We start from the raw sequence: 21,741 nt of genomic DNA, 5'->3' as shown, positions 1-21,741 counted from the left end.
TCTCAGGCTTCTGGCCTCCCGGATGGGGCAGAATGGGTTTCTGTGGTTTTGAGCCCCCCAGTCTATGGGACATTTTTAAAGCCAGCCCACTGTGTGGTCAGTTGTTTTAGCAGCTGGGAAACTAAGACAGAGAGGATTTGTTTTAAGGAGCAAGATCAGTTTTTAAGCTAATGGAAGTGGCCTCAGATAGAGGGGGGGAAAGATGGTGTATGTGGGAGAGGGGAGATTCCTGGAGCTCTGTCCATTTACTGAAATTTATGAAAATACATGACATACCACCTTTTTAGCAAAATTGCTCTTAGAGCCAGACCGAGCCACCAAATCTGTCTCTATTTCGGTCAGGACATTTCTGTTTTGATTTCCACTCACGATTTCCCTTCTGAGATTTTCATTCTGAGACACAGATCAGGCTCAGAACCTTGCCTTAAAGGTGTCTCCTGCTTGGCCTGTTACACCACACCCTCTGTATTTGTCTTGGACGCGTGTTTGGTGTTAGTTCCTGTGACCTTTCCTGGGGAGCGATGCATTCCTCAGCACGAGGCAGGGGGTGGAAGAGGTGGAGTGGTAGAATGAGGACCACGTGCCCTCAAGGGTCCTCTACTGTTGTTCCTTTAACAGACCAGAGAGCAATAAAATGCCTGCCTGGATTGGGTTTGAGGAGACTCCCCCTGGGTTAGGTTTCAGGAGCCCCCACCTGGGTTGGGTTCAATGAGCCCTACCTGAGTTAGGCTGGAGGAGCCCCACCTGGGTTGGATTCAACGAGCCTCACCTGGGTTAGGTTCGAGGTGCCCCACCTGGGTTGGGTTCAAGGAGCCCCCCTGGCTTGGGTTCGAGGAGCCCACCTGGGTTGGGTTTCAGGAGCCCCATCTGGGTTGGGTTCAACGAGCCTCACCTGGGTTAGGTTCGAGGCGCCCCACCTGGGTTGGGTTTGAGGAGCCCCCACCTGGGTTGGGTTTGAGGTACCCCACCTGGGTTAGGTTTCAGGAACCCCACCTGGGTTAGGTTTGAAGCGTCCGCCTGGGTTGGGTTTGAGGAGCCCCACCTGGGTTAGGTTTGAAGTGTCCCACCTGGGTTAGGTTTGAAGTATCCCACCTGTGTTGGGTTCGAGGAGCCCCCCCCCCGCCACCACCAGGTTAGGTTTGTAGTCTGACCTTTGTACTCTGAATCCTCCCTCTGTCTGGCACTGCTGTAAGAGTGGGGATTGCCAAGAAGTTCATGTTTCTCATGAGCAGTGGGAACGTGTGTAATGGGAAGTGGAACAGACCCAACCTGGGGTTCTTGGTGCAGGTGTGTTTTCAGGCATTTGAGTGTAGGGCAGCGTTTCAGTCAAGGGCAGTGTGCTGGTTTGCAAGGATGCATGTTCCCTAGAAAAGCCATGTCTTAATCCTAATCCCATTTTGTAAGGGCAGCCGTTTCTTCTTATCCCTATTCAGCACTGTATGTTTGAATCTGTAATTAGATCATCTCCCTGGAGATAAGATGTAGGGAGTCACATCTCGATGTGATCTTGATGTGATTTAATCAGGAGTGGTTGTTAAGCTGGATTAGGTGATGACATGTCACTACCCATTTGGGTGGGTCTTGATAAATTTATGGAGTCCTATAAAAGAGGAAACATTTTGGAGAATGAGAGATTCGGAGAGAGCAGAGAATGCTGCAGCACCACAAAGCAGAGAGTCCACGAGCCAGTGACCTTTGGAGATGAAGAAGGAAAACGCCTCCCGGGGAGCTTCATGAAATAGGAAGCCAGGAGAGAAAGCTAGTGGGAGCTAGCAGATGACATCATGCTTGCCACGTGCCCTTCCAGCTGAGAGAGCAACCCTGACCGTGTGTCATGGTTAGGGACAGGTGTCAACTTGGCCAAGTTGTGGTACCTGTTCATCTGATTGGGCAAGCGCTGGCCTTTCTGTTGCAGTGAGGACATTTCATAGGATTAGGTCATGATCATGTCAGCTACATCCACAGCTGATTCCATTTGTAATCAGCCGAAGGGAAGTGTCTTCTGCAATTAGTGATGCTAAATGCAATCATGGGAAGCCTTTTAAGGAGGACTCAGAGGAGACAGGTTCCATTCCTGCTTTGGCTGGTGAGCCTCTCCTGTGGAGTTCATCCAGGCCATCCATCGGAGTCATTGGCTTTGCAGCCTGCCCTGTGGATTTTGGAATCTGCATTCCTACAGTCATGTGAGACACTTTCATAAATTTTATATTTGCAAGTGTTCCCTGTTGATTCTGTTTCTCTAGAGAACCCTAACTAATACATCTTGGTACCAGGAGTGGTTCTTAAGGAACAGAATCTTAAAAATGGGTTTTTATGAATGGTTTTCTACTCTTACTGGGCTCAGAGACACCAAGGACTCTGATTCCCGTAATCAGAATGACACTCCCAATCCATGGACTGAGTTGGCAAAGGAGATAGTCAAAATATCATCATTCGATTCTCCTAATGCTTCACTTGTACGAAGCCAGACTCTGGGGGATAATGTTTTTGACACCTTTACAGAGTTTTGTAGAAATAAGAGTTATAGAGATGTTGGTTGGTTGCTTTTAGATACACTGTCTACATTAAAGGGTGAAAGGGATGGGTTTAAGGCTTCAAACGAGAAGCTTAAGTGCCGTCTGAAAGATGTAGAGGTTTCTATGAGTATCCTGAAGGAAAATCTTATTTCCTGTAGCCGTAGACTTGAGATCTCTGAAAATCAGACTCAGAATCTTATTGTTAGAGTAGCAACTTTACAACGTAAACTGAAGTCTCAATGTTGCATGGTGTCTGCTGTTAAAGTGAGGGCATTGATTGGAAAGGAGTGGGACCCTGAAAAATGGGATGGTGACATATGGATTGATCATGATGTTGGGGGTGAGGTTGAAACCCTAGACCATGCTGAGCCTTCTTTAGATAGCCCTGTAATAGTCTGCCCTGAGGACATAGCCGCCCCACCTCCAGCCTGCCTTGAGGAATTGGCCACCCAACCTCCTCCTGAAGGGATTAGCCCTAGAGTTATTAATCCTGTTTCACCAGATGAAACTGCAAATGAATGCCCTGATGCAAATGGCTTGGAAGATATTTCTAATTCTTTTCATGACCCACCCCCACCACCCCTCATTTCTTCTAGACCTATAACTAGACTAAAGTCCCAACAGGTCCCTAAAGGTGAGGTACAAAGTGTCACACATGAGGAGGTACGTTATACTCCAAAAGAACTGTGTGAGTTTTCCAATTTATATAGACAGAAATCAGGGGAATATGTGTGGCAATGGATTTTAAGAGTGTGGGATAATGGTGGGAGGAATATAAGGCTGGATCAGGCTGAATTTATTGATATGGGCCCACTAAGCAGAGATTCTGCATTCAATGTTATAGCTCGAGCAGTTAGAAAAGATGTTAACAGCTTGTTTGGGTGGTTGGTTGAAAGATGGATCAAAAGGTGGCCAACATTACCTGAGGTTGAAATGCCAGAACTGCCCTGGTATACTGTAGATGAGGGGATCCAGAGGCTTAGAGAGATTGGAATGTTAGAGTGGATTTGTCATGCAAAGCCTGCTCCTACACCCCAGGAATGTCCAGAGGATGCACCTTTTACCAGAACAGTGAGAAATAAGTTTGTGAGACTAGCACCATCATCCCTCAAGAGCTCTGTGGTTGCACTTCTCTGTAGGTCAGATATTACTGTAGGAACTGCTGTCACTGAGCTGGAATCCTTAAACACAATGGGGATGACAGGATCCCGAGTTGGCAGAAGCCAGGTGGCAGCACTTAATCACCAAAGACAGGGTAGACGTGGGTATTATAATAGACAACAAACTCAAAGGAGGCATCAAAATTATATGACACACAGAGATTTGTGGCATTGGCTAGTAAATCATGGGGTGCCTAGAAATACAATAGAAGGGCAGTCTACTAAATTCTTGTTGGAGCTGTATAAACAAAAAGAGTTCTAGGTCAAGGGAACAGAAGTCTAACCTGAATTACAAAAACACAGAGTCACGGCCCCTTAACCAATTTCCAGACTTGAAACAGTTTACAGACCCTGAGCCCCTTGAATGAAGGGGAGGCCAGGTCCCTTTGGGGGAGAAACCTGTTACACTGCCACAAATTTATACTGTTAACCTTCCTCTAAGTCTTCCCCAAGGAGACCGACGGCCTTTTACCAGGGTAACTGTGCACTGGGGAAAAGGAAATGATCAGATATTTCGGGGATTATTAGACACTGGTTCAGAAGTGACATTAATTCCAGGGGACCCAAAACGTCACTCTGGACCACCAGTCAGAGTGGGGGCTTATGGAGGCCAGGTGATCAATGGAGTTTTAGCTCAGGTCAGTCTCACAGTGGGTCCAGTGGGCCCCCGGACCCATCCTGTAGTTATTTCCCCAGTTCCGGAATGTATAATTGGCATAGACATACTTAGCAACTGGCAGAATCCCCACGTTGGTTCTCTAACTCGTGCAGTGAGGGCTATTATGGTGGGAAAGGCCAAGTGGAAGCCACTAGAACTGCCCCTACTGAGCAAAATAGTAAATCAGAAGCAATACCAGATTCCTGGAGGGATTGCAGAGATTACTGCCACTCTTAAGGACTTGAAAGATGCAGGGGTGGTGATTCCCACCACATCCCCATTCAACTCTCCTATTTGGCCTGTGCAGAAAACAGATGGGTCTTGGAGGATGACAGTGGATTATCGTAAACTCAACCAGGTGGTAACTCCAATTGCAGCTGCTGTTCCAGATGTAGTATCATTGCTTGAGCAAATCAATACATCCCCTGGTACCTGGTATGCAGCTATTGATCTGGCAAATGCTTTTTTCTCAATAGCTATTAGTAAGGACCCCCAGAAACAGTTTGCTTTCAGCTGGCAAGGTCAGCAATATACTTTCACTGTCCTACCTCAGGGGTATATCAACTCTCCAGCCCTATGGCATAATCTTGTTCGCAGAGACCTTGATCGTTTCTGCCTCCCACAAGACATCACACTGGTCCATTATATTGATGATATCATGTTGATTGGACCTAGTGAGCAAGAAGTAGCAACTACTCTAGATTTACTGGTAAGGCATTTGCGTGTCAGAGGATGGGAGATAAATCCAACAAAAATACAGGGGCCTTCCACCTCAGTAAAATTTCTAGGTGTCCAGTGGTGTGGGGCATGTCGAGATATCCCTTCTAAGGTGAAGGATAAATTGCTGCATCTGGCCCCTCCCACAACCAAAAAAGAGGCACAACGCCTAGTGGGTCTTTTTGGATTTTGGCGACAACATATTCCTCATTTGGGTGTGCTACTCCGGCCCATTTATCGAGTGACCAGAAAAGCTGCTAATTTTGAGTGGGGACCTGAACAAGAGGAGGCTCTGCGACAGGTCCAGGATGCTGTACAAGCTGCTCTGCCACTTGGGCCGTATGATCCAGCAGATCCAATGGTGCTGGAAGTGTCAGTGGTGAATTGAGATGCTGTCTGGAGCCTTTGGCAGGCCCCTATAGGAGAATCACAACGCAGACCCTTAGGATTTTGGAGCAAAGCCTTACCATCTGCTGCAGATAACTACTCTCCTTTTGAGAAACAGCATCTACCCTATTACTGGGCCTTAGTAGTGATTGAACACTTAACCATGGGCCACCAAGTTACCATGAGACCTTTGAGTTGCCTGTCATGAGCTGGGTGTTGTCTGACCCACCAAGCCATAAAATTGGGCGTGCACAGCAGCACTCTATTGTAAAATGGAAATGGTATATACAAGATAGAGCCAGAGCAGGTCCTGAAGGCACAAGTAAGTTACATGAAGAAGTGGCATAAATGCCCATGGTTTCCACTCCTGCTGCCACATTACCTTCTCTTTCCCAGACCAGAGTGATGGCCTCTTGGGGAGTTCCTTACAGTGAATTGACTGAGGAAGAGAAAACTCGGGCCTGGTTTACAGATGGTTCAGCACGATATGCAGGTACCACCCGGAAGTGGACAGCTGCAGCATTACAACCCCTTTCTGGGATGTCCTTGAAGGACAGTGGTGAGGGGAAATCCTCCCAGTGGGCAGAACTTCGAGCAGTGCACCTGGTTGTTCATTTTGCTTTGAAGGAAAACTGGCCAGAGGTGCATTTGTATACTGACTCATGGGCTGTTGCTAATGGTTTGGCTGGATGGTCAGGGACTTGGAAAGACCATAATTGGAAAATTGGTGACAAAGAGGTCTGGGGAAGAAGTATATGGATAGACCTTTCTGAGTGGGCTAAAAACATGGAGATATTTGTGTCCCATGTGAATGCACACCAGAGGGTGACTTCAGCAGAGGAAGATTTTAATAATCAAGTGGATAAGATGACCCATTCTGTGGATACCAGTCAGCCTCTTTCCCCAGCAACTCCTGTCATTGCCCAATGGGCTCATGAACAAAGTGGTCATGGTGGTAGGGATGGAGGTTATACATGGGCTCAGCAACATGGACTTCCATTCACCAAGGCTGACCTGGCTACAGCCACTGCTGAGTGCCCAATCTGCCAGCAGCAGAGACCCATACTCAGCCCCCGATATGGCACCATTGCCCGAGGTGACCAGCCAGCTACATGGTGGCAGCTTGATTACATTGGACCACTCCCTTCATGGAAGGAGCAGCGATTTGTTCTAACTGGAATAGACACATACTCTGGATATGGGTTTGCTTTCCCTGCACGCAGTGCTTCTGCCAAAACTACTATCCGTGGGCTTACAGAATGCCTTATCCATCGTCATGGTATTCCACATAGCATTGCTTCGGATCAAGGAACACACTTCACAGCAAATGAAGTGCGGGAATGGGCACATGCTCATGGAATTCTCTGGTCTTACCATGTTCCCCATCATCCAGAAGCAGCTGGATTGATAGAACGGTGGAATGGCCTTTTGAAAACTCAATTACGGTGCCAACTAGGTGGCAAAAACTTGAAAGGCTAGGGTAATATTCTCCAGGAAGCTGTGTGTGCTCTGAATCAGCGTCCGCTGTATGGTGCTGTTTCTCCCATAGCCAGAATCCATGGGTCCAGGAACCAAGGGGTGGAAATGGGTGTGGTGCCACTCACTATTACCCCTAGTGATCCACTAGGAAAATTTTTGCTTCCTGTCCCTGCTACCCTGAGTCCTGCTGGTCTACAGGTTTTAGTTCCAAAATGGGGTGTGCTTCCTCCAGGAGAAACAACAGTGATACCACTGAACTGGAAGTTAAGATTGCCACCTGGCCACTTTGGGCTACTTATGCCTCTGGATCAACCCACCAAGAAGGGGACTACATTATTGTCTGGGGTAATTGACCCTGACTATCAGAAGGAAGTAGGACTGCAACTACATAATGGAGGTAAAGAAGAGTTTTCTTGGAATATAGGAGATCCCCTGGGGCGTCTGTTAGTACTACCATGCCCTGTGATTAAAATCAATGGAAAACTGCAACAACACAATCCAGGCAGGACCACTAATGGCTCTGAGACTTCAGGAATGAAAGTTTGGGTCACCCCACCAGGCAAAGAACCACGGCCAGCTGAAGTGCTTGCTGAGGGGAAAGGGAACATGGAATGGGTAGTGGAAGAAGGTAGTGATAAATATGAACTTCGACCACGTGATCAGTTACAGAAACGAGGACTGTAATGCTGTTTTGTTTGTGTTATACTATTTAAGTTGTAAGATATCAAGTTTAAGAATGAATGTTGCCCAAGGATTTGCACCTATTCTGGGGAGATTTAATGTGTTTCCAGTTATATGCAGGACAGTTGAGTATTGTCAGGTAAAAGAAAAAAATGTGTGCTTATTTGTTTTCATTTGGAAATTAAGTATGGTCTAAGGTGATACTTATAGGTGATATATATAGGTGCCAAGTTGACAAGGGGTGGACTGTCATGGTTAGGGACAGGTGTCAACTTGGCCAAGTTGTGGTACCTGTTTATCTGATTGGGCAAGCGCTGGCCTGTCTGTTGCAATGAGGACATTTCATAGGATTAGGTCATGATCATGTCAGCTACATCCACAGCTGATTCCATTTGTAATCAGCCAAAGGGGAGTGTCTTCTGCAATTAGTGATGCTAAATGTAATCATGGGAAGCCTCTTAAGGAGGACTCAGAGGAGACAGGTTCCATTCCTGCTTTGGCTGGTGAGCCTCTCCTGTGGAGTTCATCCAGGCCATCCATTGGAGTCATTGGCTTTGCAGCCTGCCCTGTGGATTTTGGACTCTGCATTCCTACGGTCACGTGAGACACTTTCATAAATTTTATATTTGCAAGTGTTCCCTGTTGATTCTGTTTCTCTAGAGAACCCTAACTAATACACCGTGTTTATCATGTGCCTTCTCACTTGAGAGAGAAACCCTGAACTTCATCAGCCTTCTTGAACCAAGGTATCTTTCCCTGGATGCCTTAGATTGGACATTTCTATCGACTTGTTTTAATTGGGACATTTTTTCGGCCTTAGAACTGTAAACTAGCAACTTATTAAATTCCCCCTTTCAAAAGAGTGGTCATTTCTGGTATGTTACATTCTGACAGCTAGCAAACTAGAACAGGGAGGAAGCTTCCAGATTTGGGTGATTCTTTCAGTTTGTAAGCTGCCACAATGCAACATACCAGACATGGAATGGCTTTTAAAAAGGGAATTTAATAAATTTCAAGTTTATAAGTCTAGTGCCAAGAAAATGTCCAAACTAAGGCACCCAGAGAAAGGTACCTTAATTCAGAAAAGGCTGATGGGTCTCAAACAACCTCTGTCAGCTGGAAGGCACGTGGCTGGCATTTGCTGGTCCCTTGCTCCTGGGCTCCATTGCTTTCAGCCCCTGTGAGGGTTCCTCACTTTGCTTCTCTGGGGCTGACTTCCATCTCTTGGCTTCCCTTGGTTCTCTGCAAGTTCTGGCTTGCTTACATCTCATGGCAATGTCTGTTGGCTCCAAGCATCTCCAAACATCTGTGTCTATATTCTCTAAGCAGTAGCATCTGGGTCAGCTTTGCTTTCTCCAAAATATTCCCTCTTTTATAGGACTTCAGTAAACTAGTCAAACTAAACAACTCTGAATGGGCAGGCACACTTCCATCTAATCAAAAGGTCACACCTGCAATCGGGCATAGCACATCTCTGTGGATGTAATTTAATCAAAAGTTTCCACCATATAATATTGAATCAGGATTAAAAGAAACGGCTGCCCCACAAGATAGCATCTGGATTACCACACGGCTTTTCTGGGGGACATAATAGCTTCCAAGGGGCACAGTAATCAGCACCAAGCTCAGTAGCACAGAACCTGGGGAGTGCTGAGAAGAGGACCTGGACGTAGGTGGAGACCTCAGAAGGCACACTTAGGGCTCCACTGAGGCAGGGAAGGGGCCTGCTCAGGAATCTCCCTGGGGGGCTGGGGGGAGGGAGGAGATCGGCATAATCCAGTGGTCCAGCTGGAGAACACGGCACCCTGGACTGGGGTTGCCGGAGGGATGGAGTGGAGAGGAACGGCTCATGGAGAAGGCGCGCTGGTCTCCTATGGCCACTGCACTAGTGCTAAAACAACACCAGTGGGTCGTCCTACAGCTCCAGAGGTCAGAACTCAGAAATGGGTCTTAGGGAGGTGAAATCCAGGAGTCAGCAGGGCTGCGTTCCTTCTGGACCTTTTAGGGCTCTGTTTCCTTGGTGTGCCTAGTACCTGGAGGCGCCCCGCACTGGCCATGCCCCATCGTCCACGCTGGCAGCGCTGCATCTCTCCGCGCCTTCCTTCTGTGGTCTCTCCGCCTCTGCCTCTCTTCTCTTGCCTCCCACTCCCACATTTAAGGAAACTTGGACGATTCACTGGGACCCTGATAATCCAGGATCCCTCTTCAGACCCTTCACTTCATCCCATCTGCAAAGCCCCCTTTGCCATGCCAGGCACCCTATTCACAGCCCCTGGGGGTGAGGACGTGGGCATTTGGGGAGGTTGGAGGTGGCAGGCCTTGGAGAGCTGCTCCCCGCCGCTCCGCTTTGAATTGGGACCTCTGTCCGTCAGTGCCCAGCTCAGCTGGCCCTGCCCTTCGCCCTCCCACCTGGTGCTGGTGGTGGCCAGATCTGTGGTCCCCTGCCCGGACAGCCTGTCCGGCCTGCCAGGGACCTCGCCATGGCCTCCTGCAGCTGCTGCCCTTCTCTCTGCCTGCTCAGCCACACCAGACATCTCCCAGACTGTTGGGTTGGTCTCCAGGCTCCTGGAGGCAGGAAGTTCCCAGTTGACTCATGGTCAGACTTCCAGGGCCTGAGGTTGGTGGAATCCGCAGCCCTCGGATCAGCCCGCGGGCAACCATGTGCTCTCTTGTGCTGCAGCCTCCTTGGCTACCTGACCAAGTACGACTGCTCCAGTGCCGACATCAACCCCATCGGCAGCATCAGCAAGACGGACCTGCAGGTCTTTGTCCGGCACTGCGCCGAGCAGTTCCAGCTCCCCGCCCTGCAGAGGTGAGTGAGCGAGCGCCGGAGCCCACCCGTGAGCTCTCCCAGCACCGCTCCTGGCCACTCTGCCCCTACTCTGCCACCTTCTGTAGCTCCCTGTCGCCTGACGAAAACAGCCCTGCTCTTCCTGTCCTGACATTTAAAGTCCGGCGATCAGGCCATCGCTGTCCTCTCTGTTGGCGCTCGCCCAGCCCCCAGCGTGGTGCCACTGTTCCCCTCTTCCTCGGGCCCCCCTTCTCCCACCATCCCTGGGCTGGGGGCTCCCCATCTCTGTTTAGCAGAGTTCCTGGAGCTCCCATGGTGTTTGTTGGGTAGGTATATTTCCTGGTCTTATTTGTGCTGCTCCCACCCCCAGGGTCATTGGCAGTATCTGGAGACATGGCTGCTCTCCCTTGTGGGAGACGTGCTGCCGGCGACCAGTGGGGTGGGCGGGGATGCACTGAAGGTCCTGCAATGCACAGGACGGCCCCCAGGACAGAGGCGTGTGCAGCCCCACATGAGGGGGGGCGTGAGGGTCTGTCCCAGAGGCTGTGAGCGCTTCTGCAGCCGAGATGACTCACCCGCGTGTCTTTGCTGCAGCATCCTGGCAGCCCCGGCCACCGCCGAGCTGGAGCCCTTGGCCGGTGGACACGTGTCCCAGACGGACGAGGTAATGGCGGGACTTTGTCATGCTGGGCCCCCTGGGAATAGAGGTCCATTGCCCTGAGGGTCTCTGGCACATATACGGGTGCCAGGCTGGCCCTTTAGCACCGCCCACATTCGGCCTCTCCTGTTGGGGCCCCAGGGAGGGTGGTGAAGCACAAAGACAAGCCCAGGAAGCTCAGGCCCCTGCGAGGGGGATAAGTGTCCTTCCACGAGCTTTGGGGCATCCTGGAGAAGAACCTCTGTGCTCTCATCCACCCTGTGGATCGGAACCATAGGGTGTGGTTTGCAGAGGGGCCGTGGTCTCTCCTGGAGTCCGTGATGCGTCATGCTGCTGCCTCCAGCTGACCCTCCTGTCACCTCCTGCTGGAGACCTTGCTTGTGCAGCCTTGTGCCCATCTCTCGTGATGGCCTGCGGGTCCCCGTGGTGCAGCTTTGCCCCTGGCCCTGTTCTCCCCCAGCACGACCTTTCCTGTCCTTCGTGCCAGTGGCCAGCACCTATGCAGCCCCCTCCGTGCCAGGCACTGTCAGTGGGAGCAGTGGATCCTCGCCCAACGCTGGGAGGCAGAGACCATCAGCGGGTGCCTTGTCTGTAGGGGAAACTGAGGCACGGGGTGGAGCAGGAGTCCAAGCAGGCAGTCTATTCAGGATTCACGTCTCAGCCTCACCTTACATAGTTCCCTCAGCCAAGAAGGGGGGTCCCCCCTCACACACCCCCAACCCACCCACGGGCTCTGGGAAATCTCCCACCACGGAAGCTGCTGGAGCAGGAAACCTGACCATCTCTGCCTGCAGGCTGGGGTTGCTCAGGAATGTGGTTTATTGAATCAGGTTTGCTATTTGTGAATGCATTTCCTAAGAACGCAAAGGCTCCTGCTTTCCCAAATGGCCTTACATACACCTTCCCCTTTAGTGTTTTTCCATCGCGCAGACCTGGTCATCCCGACAGACATTTGCAGTGGCTTCCCTGCCCCCGGGCTGTGCACGCAGTAGCAGGTCGGCTGCAGTACCTGCTGTGGCGAGTGGTCATTGCCAGGGTTAGATCTGCCTGGCGGGGTGTTTCTCTCTGTCTTTGTAACTTTGAAGCCTTCTCTGATAACCTTTCCTAAGCTTTCTAGAAGTTTCCTCTTTGTGGGTGACAGCCCTTAGCAATTTCAAAGGGAGGAACTTCTGGAGGCAAGCCTTCCCGGTTGCGATATTTGGTTTTTTTTTTTTTAATTTTCATTCCAAAGCGCTTTATTGAGGTGCGAGTCACAGACCACACACCACCCACATAAAGGGCACAGCCAGGGGCTTTCATTGGTTTGCAGAGATGTGCCACCACACCTGCTATCATTTCAAATCCTTTTCATCACCTTGGAAGGGAAGCCCGTGCCCATTCGCAGCCGCTCAGCATCCTCAGCTCTCTCTCTGCCACTGGGTTTCTAATCTTATCCCAGTGTGGTTGGAAAGCACATCTGGCATGACTGCCATATTTTTAAAACGATGGGGGTTAGTCCTGTGGCCTGGCCTATGACCAGGGTGGGTGTTGGAGAGGATTGTGGGCTCTGCTTTGCCAGCTGAGGGTTCTGCTGAAGTCGGTCAGGTCACCTGGGCCCCGGTTTCCCTCTTGATCGGCTCAGCTCCTCCATCCATCTTTGGATGTGGGGCGTTGAAGTGTCTCCGAGCCTCCAATGATGACTGTTCAGTTAAAGAAATTAGAGCGTTTCACTAGAAAACATTCACTTCCTGTAAATGGAAGTGGGGAAAGCTCTGAAGCAGCAGCTGCTCAGTGCTGGGGGCCCTGTGCCCAGAAGACACAGTCGGTCACAGCTCTTAGGAAGTTCCAGGTCTGCTGGGGGGCACCGGGCGCCCAGATGGGGAAGAAGCTGGGATGATTGCTGCAGACAGCCACGCTGCTGTGAACTAAAATAGCCCAGCGTCACGTGATGGAGTGTCAGTGGGCCTGAGAGAGGTCAGCACCCGGCTCTCCAGGAGGGCACGTGGGAGCCAAAGCCAGAGTGGCCAGAGGTCCGAAATGCAGGTGTTGACCAGGCCTCTGAGGGAGGTCCCCCCTCACCTCCTCCAGCCTCTGCCTCTGCCTTCCCACGGCCTCCACTGTCCGCCTCCAATCTCCCTGTTCCTGTCTCTAGTAGGGTCACCCGCCATTGGACTTAGGGTCCACCCCAATCCAGCATGACCGCGTCTTAACCTCAGCACATCTGCGAGGGCCTTATCTCCAGATAAGGTTATATTCTCAGAATCCAGGGCTCGGACGTGGACCTGTCTTTTGGGGATCACCACTCAACCCACAACAGTCTTCAAAGCTAAATTCCTGGCTTTTGTCTTTTTTGTTTTGGAATGCCACCTTCTCTTGGCCAGTCAGTTGTGGGGCAATAACCCCTGGTGTCCACTCCTAACCTCCGGCCTCCATTCCTACCCGTGTCCACTCCTAACCCCAAGCATCCACTCCTGCCCCCTGTGTCCCCTTCTAACCCTTGGCATGCACTCCTGTCCCCCAGCACTCACTCCTAACCCCCTGTGTCCCCTCCTAACCCTTGGCATGCACTCCTGGCCCTTTGGGAAATCTCCTTCCTCTGACCTGCCCCTGCTCCGTGTGTATGTGTTTTCCCCAGATAGGAGGACATGGGCCCTGGCCTCCACTCATGTCTCCCAGCACTCACTCCTGCCCCCTGTGTACCCTCCTAACCCTTTGCATGCACTCCTGTCCCCCAGCACTCACTCCTAACCCCCTGCGTCCACTCCTGCCCCGGCCTCCACTCTTGTCCCCCAGTGCTCACTCCTGCCCCCTGTGTCCACTCCTGCCCTGGTCTCCACTCCTGCCCCCTGTGTCCACTCCTGCCCCGGCCTCCACTCCTGTCCCCCAGCACTCACTCCTAACCCCCTGTGTCCCCTCCTAACCCTTGGCATGCACTCCTGGCCCTTTGGGAAAGCTCCTTCCCCTGACCTGCCCCTGCTCCGTGCGTGTGTTTCCCTGGACAGGAGGACATGGGCATGACGTACGCAGAGCTCTCAGTCTATGGGAGACTCAGGAAGTTAGCCAAGACCGGGCCCTACAGCATGTTCTGCAAACTCCTCAACATGTGGAGGGACCTCTACACCCCACGACAGGTAAATCCTGGGACATCTCAGGGGGAGCCAGATCGGGGAGCATTACCTGGACATGGCAGAGGGACTCACAGGCGCAAGTTAATCCCGTGTGACCTAAGAGTCTCACACGATGATGCCTTCTAGTGCCAGCTTTTCACCAGCTCAGGTCTTCCCTCTGCTCCGACTAAGAGTTTTCACCAGACACAGCCCATAAGATGCCAGGCAGGCTCCCCCTTCTGTGGATGGCAGAGTGTAAATTTGGGGTCAGAACTTGACTGCTTTTCTGTTGCCAGGGTTGGCAGGGCTGAAGCCCACAAACAGGGTTAGCTCACAGAACATCCTGGAAGCTTCCAGAAACAGAATATTGCAGGGTGTGGGAGAGAGGCGTGTGGTGAGAGCCAAGGGGTCCACAGGCGTGTAGCTCAGCCGGCCGACCTGGCCCGAGCCCGGGCATTTCCCTCCCCCTGTCCTCAAAGAAGCCCACAGGCAGAAATTTTACCTGCTAACCGTTTTCTTGCACAGTTCAGTATGACACTGGCAAAAATCCCAGACTTGTGTCTTTTAGTATGTTGCTAACTTGAGGCCCTGCGTTTTGCATACCCACCAGGTGGCTGAAAAAGTGAAGCAATTTTTCTGCAAATATTCCATGAACAGACATAAAATGACAACTCTCACACCTGCCTATCATGCTGAAAACTACAGTCCCGATGACAATAGATTTGATCTGCGACCGTTTTTGTACAACACCAGCTGGCCTTGGCAGTTTCGGTGCATAGAAAACCAGGTAAATTGAGCACAGTGATTTTTCTTGGTTCTTATGTATCTGTGGAAGAAATACAGGCTATGTCAATTGAGGATCGGGAAGGCTTTTGTATACACACACAGTGGCATTTTTAATTACCATTATTTCTGGACAGGTCAAAAGCAGGCACACCTTGGAGACGTTGCAATAAGGCAAATATCTCAGTAAAACAAATTATACAATTTTTAAAAATTTCCCAATGCATATAGAAGTTCTGTTTAAACTATACTGTAATCCATTAAGAATGATATACATACCTTACATAATACTTTAGTGCTAAAAAATGCTGCCCATCACCTGAGCCCTCGAGGAGTGGTCATCTTTTTGCTGGTGGAAGGTCTCGACTCAGTGTCACAGGCTCTGACCAGCCAGGGTGGTGGTGGCTGAAGGCTGGGCTGGCTGTGGCAATGTCTTAAGAGAACAACGAGGTTTGCTGCATTAATTGACTCTCCCTTTCTGCAGTACTGTTTGGTAGCTTTTTTCTCTTTTTTTTGCATGGGCAGGCACTGGAAATCAAACCCCGGTCTCCGGTATGGCAGGTGAGAACTCTGCCTGCTGAGCCACCATGGCTCACCCAGTTTGGTAGCATTTTACCAATGGAAGAATTTCTTTCAAAACTGGAGTCAAGCCTCTCAAACCATGCCCACTGCCTCATTGACTGCGTCGATGCACCATTCTAAATCCTTTCTTGTCATTTCAACAGTAGCCACAGCATCTTCACCAGGAGTAGAGTCCATCCTGAGAAACCACTTCCTTTGCCCACCCATGACAGGCAGCCCCTCATGTGCTCAGGTTTTATCATGAGATTGTAGCAGTTCAACCCCATCTTCAGGCCCCACTTCTAATGCTAGCCCTCCTATAATTTCGGCCACATCTGCAGTTGCTTCCTCCTCTGAAGTGTTGCACCCCTCAAAGTCTTCCATGAGGGCTGGACTCAACTTCTTCCAAACTCCCGCTAATGTTGATATTCTGACCTCCTGCCATGAGTCATGCATGTTCTTAATGGCGTCTAGAATGATGAATCCTTTCCAGAAGGCTTTCAGTTTACCCTGCTCAGATCCATTAAGGAAATAAGAGAAGGGTCTCCACGGGCTCCCCAGGAGAAGACGCCCATGCCCTCTCTGCTCAGGGCCCGCCCGGTCAGACCCTTCCTGGGCCCTCCTGTGCCCTCACCCACCCTGGAGGGAGGAAACACGGCAGCTGCTTTCCTGCTGGACGCCCCCCTGGAGTTGCCCAAGCAGGGAGAAGGAGCTTGACCTTTGGGCACATTTCAGCGGGAAAGGGCCTTGTCCCTACACTATGGAAGTTTTACAGTCACTCATGACTGGGCATGGTGGTTACTGGGCCTGGCTCACGGTGGCCTGGGTGAGTGGACAGTGTGGTCACAGCCGCCCAAGGCCTGGGACGCTGGGAGCTGGCCGAGCTGGTGGCTTGGAAAGCCATGCCGTAACTTTAATGTCCCGGCCATATGTGAAGCCACACAGAAGGTGGGGAGTGGGCCACAGGGCCTCAGAAACACATGTGCCGAGTCCCCCAAGGCTGCTCGTCTTGGCACCTGCACAGTACAGGGCCTGAGGAGGTGACTGACCACATTTTCTTAACCCACAGAGGGACCTCCGATGGTGCTGCCAGCCTTGGGTTTATCGTATTTGTGCAAAGAGATAAGGAGGAAGGACATGAGTGGGGCGTCAGCAGAGGTGGGGGCTGTGGCATAAGCGCCTTCTGCCACCACTCCTCCCGGGGTCCTGGGGCTTCTGGCCGCTGCCCTGCCACTGGAGCCCCTTCCCTGCTGCCCCGTGAGGGCCCTGGTCTCCCTCCTGTCACAGCCACTTCTCCTGGGGACCTTTGCCCCCAGCTGTCCTGGCGGAAGCAAAGGCAACCTGGAGGGGAGGACTTTGCCCTGACCCTCCTCGGGTCTCACCGGAGGAGGCAGTGACCACTCGGGCTTGCCCAGTGCAGGAGCGTCTGCACACTCACGCTGCAAAGTGAATTGGAGACAGTGCTTTTTACATATCCATCCATGTGCGTGCGCACACACCCACACATTCAGCCAAACTTAGATGCACTTATTATTCATTTGTAACAGAAGTAAGTAACAATGCGTGTCAGTCTCAGCAGTTCTCCACTGGCGGACTTTTGTGCCACCCCTCCCCTACCCGGGGGCATTTGGCAATGTCAGGAGACACTTTTTGATTGTCGCAAGTCACCAGTGGGTCGTCGCAGGGCTTGGGGTGCTGCTAGCATCCAGTGGGCAGAGGCTAGGGGCGCTGTTCTCCATCCAGCCATGCCCAGTCCCCCCCCACCCAAGGAGTTCTCTGGCCCCACGTGTCAGCAGTGCTGCATGGAGACCTTGAGCTGGCCTTTTGGGTTGGGAGCAGATGCTGAGTCTGGTTAATTTCAGTGGGAAGAAATTTACTGGGAGGGTCACTTAGTGAACGGAAGGGAGGGTAGAGGAAAGCAGAGGGCAGGGACTGGGCTGCCCCACACCCTGCTGAATCCCCTGCTGTGCTGGACGGAGCCCATGCTGGACATCTGGACACAGCACCCCGCTGCGGACCTGCTCTCACTCGTGTCACTGGCTCATGGGGCACGACCCCAAGTTACGCTGCAGTACAAAAACCAGAAATGAGGCCACAGGACTCCAGGAACATTCTGTGAAATTAGAACAGGCCAAGATTAAGGGTCCGCAGTTTCAGGAAGGAAGTGATTTATTGGCTTGTGCGCACGGGTCTCAGCCGAGTCACCCCGAAAGTCTGAGCCCCAAACCAAAGGCAGCCTTAGCTTTTATAGACTGTGTTACATGCCGTTTTGGTTTGCTAATGCTGCCGGAATACAATATACTAGAAATGGGTTGGCCTTCACAAAGGGGATTTATTGGGTTACAAATTTACAGTTCTAAGGTCTTGAAAATGTCCAAATTAAGACATCAAGAGGAAGACTCCTTGGCTCTGAAGGAAGGCTGATGGCATGCAGGGTTCCTTTGTCACATGGGAAGGCACATGGCTGGTATCTGCTGGTCCTTTGCTCCTGGGCTGCATTGCTTTCAGCTTCTGACTCCAGTGGTTTTCTCTCTGAGCACCCATGGGTCCTTGCTTGTTCTGCCAGCGACAGCTCTCTGAGCTCTCTGTGTCCTGTAGGTCTCCTCTTAGCATCTCCGGGGTGTTTCTCTCTGTGTGTCATTCTCTTACTTTCATCTCTTTGCTCTCTGTCTCAAGCATCTCTGAGCTCTCCTAAAGGGCTTCGCTAAAGAATTAAGACCCACGTTGAATTGGGCGGTCACATCTCCATGGAAACAACCTAAGCAGAAGGCCCCGCCCACAATGGGTCTGCCCCCCGAAGAATGAATGAGAAGAACCCGGCCTTTTCTGAGGTCCATACCAGGTTGAAACCAGCACGCCTGCTTTGTTTACTGCCGAACCTGTCAGCCCCTTTTGCCACGGATCGGTTCATTTCTGCAGCGTGATGGTTCTCGTCTGCCCGGGGCCCTAAGTCTTCACGCAGTTTCTCTCCCCGTCTCTCCTCGTTCCAGGTTCTGCGGCTGGAGAAGACAGAGCAGCGGGAGCTGGACGGCCTGGACTGAAGCTCACGCCCCTGCTGGAGGGTCTCCACACTGAAATGGCCTGGGGAACAAGTTCTGTTTTACATTTCAGGCAAGCGGAATCTCTGCCTTCCAGTTTCTGACAAAGGCTAAAATAAAAGAGCATGTGCTTTTCTCCTCTACTTGAAGCGTGCACCCCCTGCCTGAGCTCCTTCCTCTGTGCTTTGGTGGAAAGCTCTGGAGCTCAGCAGGCGCTGACCCGACAGGGAGGGGTCCCCAGCGATTCCCCGTCACCCCGCGGCCTCTCTCCCCATCTGCTCCTCTGACTTCCGCTAACCTCTGGCCTTTCTGAGCGGGGCCTCGAGTCACGGGAAGGGAACCCAGCCCGACTCAACTTATCCTCATCTCGACAGAACCTTCGAAGACCCTATTTGATCCGCGTGTCTTCAGAGGTCTTCTCTACCAATGAGTCCCCCCAGGGAGTGGGGACTTGGGGCTTCAGCCTGCCTTTAACTGGGAACGTGATTCAGACTCCAACAGGGAGCCGGTCCCCGCCGAGGACCAGCCATCCTTGACCCATCTTTGACCCTGTGCTGGGAACACCACCTGTCTGAGGGGGGCGCGGGGGGGGCGGTCCTAGGGCCCTTTCAGCTCCCCTTTCTCTGCCAGGAGGGGCCTCCGCAGCGGGAGCTCCAGCGCAGGAGCTGCCGAGAAGGGGGGTGACGGGATGGGTGCCTCCGCCTGTGTCGTCGAGCGCAGCCATCGGTTTCCTCTGCGCTTTGCCCTTCCCTGCTGGGACGTGGCTTCAGGTTCCAGTGTCTGAGTGTGTCCATGCAACGGGGGAGAAGAGTAGCCCCAGCTGCTTCTCCAAAGCTGCCCCGATGCCCCGAGCCCTCTCTCCAGGCCTCACTCCAGGGGACCTTGGCTTCCCATGCTTGCAGGGTAAGGTTGAAATGTCCTGGGGCTGGCTTGGGGTCTGCTTTCCCTCTGCCCCCTGCCCACCCGGCTCCTCTGCCATCGTGCAGCCGCTTCTGAGCCTTACCCAGAGCCCTTGACAAAAACCCGGACCTGGGCTCAGCACAGCCCAAAGCGGTGGGAGAATTCTCCGGGAGGGGGAGGGGCGAGGCCCTGGGGTGGAGAATCTCTGGGTGACACACATCCTCCACCGCCCATCATGTAATCTTCATCATCCCCCCCCCCTTTGGCCTTTTCGTCCTCTGTCTCCACCTGCTCCACTCCCTGTCTCTGTTTCATGTTAATGTCAGTTATCAGCTGGCCCATACGAACTGGTGGGACCAATTCCAACACACTACGACGTAAACGCAAATGCATCCAGTAAGCGAGTTTCTGGGGCTTTGGAAGCCCCATGCATGTCCATTCCATGCAGACAGGGGAGATTTCAAATGGCCCCTGCACCAGCCCCAACCCCTTCCACCTTTTTGCCACTAGGAAAGGCCACCCAAGGCCTGCTGACATCTTTCACAGCCTCCTGGCTCTATTTTGGCCTCACTGTCTCTGGGTTGGAGCCAATGTTCAGTGGGGGACGCCTAAAAAGTGCCCCTCCCAGAGTGTCCTTCAGGGGGCCCCACAGCTGGCATGGTGCCCTGTAGGCACCTCGCCCTAGTCACCATCATCCTCTGAGTCATTCCCTTGAGGAATCTGCTGTCCACATTACATCCTGCAGTGTTCCCTCTGCCCTGATGGGTCTGCAGGCACAGGATTCACAGGGCACATTCTGGACTGGGTCTTGGCAGGACTGGGAGACACAGGTGGACAGTGGGAGAAATGCCCAGGAGCTGGCTGGTTTGTGAGAGTTAGCTCAGCTTGAGCATGGGCGTTATGGTCGTCTACAAGCCTGTGGCCAGTGGCTGGGTGCAGGAGGGCAGAGCTGGGGCCCTCACTTCAGGCCTGGCTGGACTCAGGGTGTAAGAAAATATAGCTAGGACTTGCTCTCTCTTTGCTGGGCTCTGCCCCCGTGCACTGCAGCTCTAGCTCCGACAACGGCCAGATTCATACCTAGCAGGAAATCAGTGCCTATCTCTTTCCATTTGTCCAGCAAAAGCCCACTGAACTGTTTTCCTCTGTCTGGGAAATGGTAATTGAAAGAGGCTGGAGCACCTGGGAGGGCCTCATCTGACGCAGTCAGGGTCAGAGGTTCTGAGACTCTCCACCCATGGGAGCTATCCCAGCTCAGGGGTTCCAGGAATGGGGAACCATTCCCTCTGCCTGGGTGGTTGTGACCAGAGCTGGGCTAAGTGAGAAGCTGGGGCTCCTCTCTGTAGCCAGAGGCAAGTTGCAGAGGCACCCGGGGCTCTTTCCTAAGTCTCAGCCTACTTCCTGGAGGGGGGACGACTGGTCAACCACGGAGCTGGCTCAGAGTCCCAGGAGCCTTCTCAGGATGCCTGGGGATGGCACTGGGAAGGAAGGCCCACGAGAGCCTTGGTCTTCAGGCTGCAAAGGCTCCAAGCTTGTTGCCAACACATTTCACTTGAAAGCAAAGCCACTTCCAGGTCAAGATGGTGGCTTAACAACGTGCGCATTTTAGTTCGTCCTCAGAACAACTACTAAATAACCAGAAACAGTACAGAACAGCTCCTGGGGCCATGTCAGTGATTGGACAGTGTACCCCAGTCTGGACCAGCTGGACCGGCTGTGAGCCTCCCCAGAACCGTGAGTTCCCAAAGCTGCAGTGGCCAGCGCCCCTCCCCCACAGGCCACTTCCCAGAGGGGAGAGGAAAGGACTTTACCAGCAGCAGGGACTGGGCACAATCAAACGCCAATTGTGGGACTAATTAAAAAATTCTGACTACTAAAAATAGGCCCCCAGCTTAGGTGAACCTGATCAAACCGGAGGTTGCTCATTTTTGCCCTGGCGCCAAGGGGGCAGGACTGACAGAAAAAGGGGGGAAAAAGAAAGAAGGAAACAGAGGTTTTTGTGGCTGTGTATCTACGAAGGCTTGACTGCCTCTGGATACAGCAGCAGGACTCTTCAGGCTGCAACTGCCCCAGGCATAGGCAGAAGTGAGCTCTTTTGGGGGCTTATCTGGAGCCTGTGCCTTCCCCAGGGGAGGGGTGAAGCCCCACCCAGGTGGAATCCCTCCCTCAAGGAATTCAGACACCAGGGCTTGGTAATTTGAAGCCATTAAAACCAGCCTACAACCTCTCCTCTGTCTCCACCACGCCCCCAGCAGGGAAAATCTGCCAAAGTTAAAGGTACCGCATCATCTTATGCTGGTGGGACCTGCAGTCAGACAAGCGCCACACA

The 21,741-nt window shown here is 52.2% G+C and overlaps 1 protein-coding gene across 2 annotated transcripts in view; it reads left to right on the top strand.

Moving 5' to 3' along the window:
* The window catches only part of NADSYN1 (NAD synthetase 1), a 54,933-nt gene extending 36,275 nt beyond the window's left edge, over positions 1 to 18,658 (top strand). For both annotated transcript variants that reach the window (XM_077115398.1, XM_077115399.1), the window contains 5 exons: positions 10,279 to 10,410; positions 10,984 to 11,053; positions 14,029 to 14,157; positions 14,744 to 14,920; positions 18,468 to 18,658. In XM_077115398.1, coding sequence (XP_076971513.1) covers positions 10,279 to 10,410; positions 10,984 to 11,053; positions 14,029 to 14,157; positions 14,744 to 14,920; positions 18,468 to 18,518 — 559 coding nt within the window. In that variant the 3' untranslated portion in view covers positions 18,519 to 18,658. The remainder of the gene's footprint in view (positions 1 to 10,278; positions 10,411 to 10,983; positions 11,054 to 14,028; positions 14,158 to 14,743; positions 14,921 to 18,467) is intronic.
* Positions 18,659 to 21,741: the final 3,083 nt, after the last annotated feature.

This window comes from Tamandua tetradactyla, chromosome 9, assembly GCF_023851605.1.
Source record: "Tamandua tetradactyla isolate mTamTet1 chromosome 9, mTamTet1.pri, whole genome shotgun sequence".
Lineage (NCBI taxonomy): Eukaryota > Metazoa > Chordata > Mammalia > Pilosa > Myrmecophagidae > Tamandua > Tamandua tetradactyla.
Note: the sequence above shows the minus strand (reverse complement) of the source record. Positions and strands in the feature narration are given on the sequence as shown.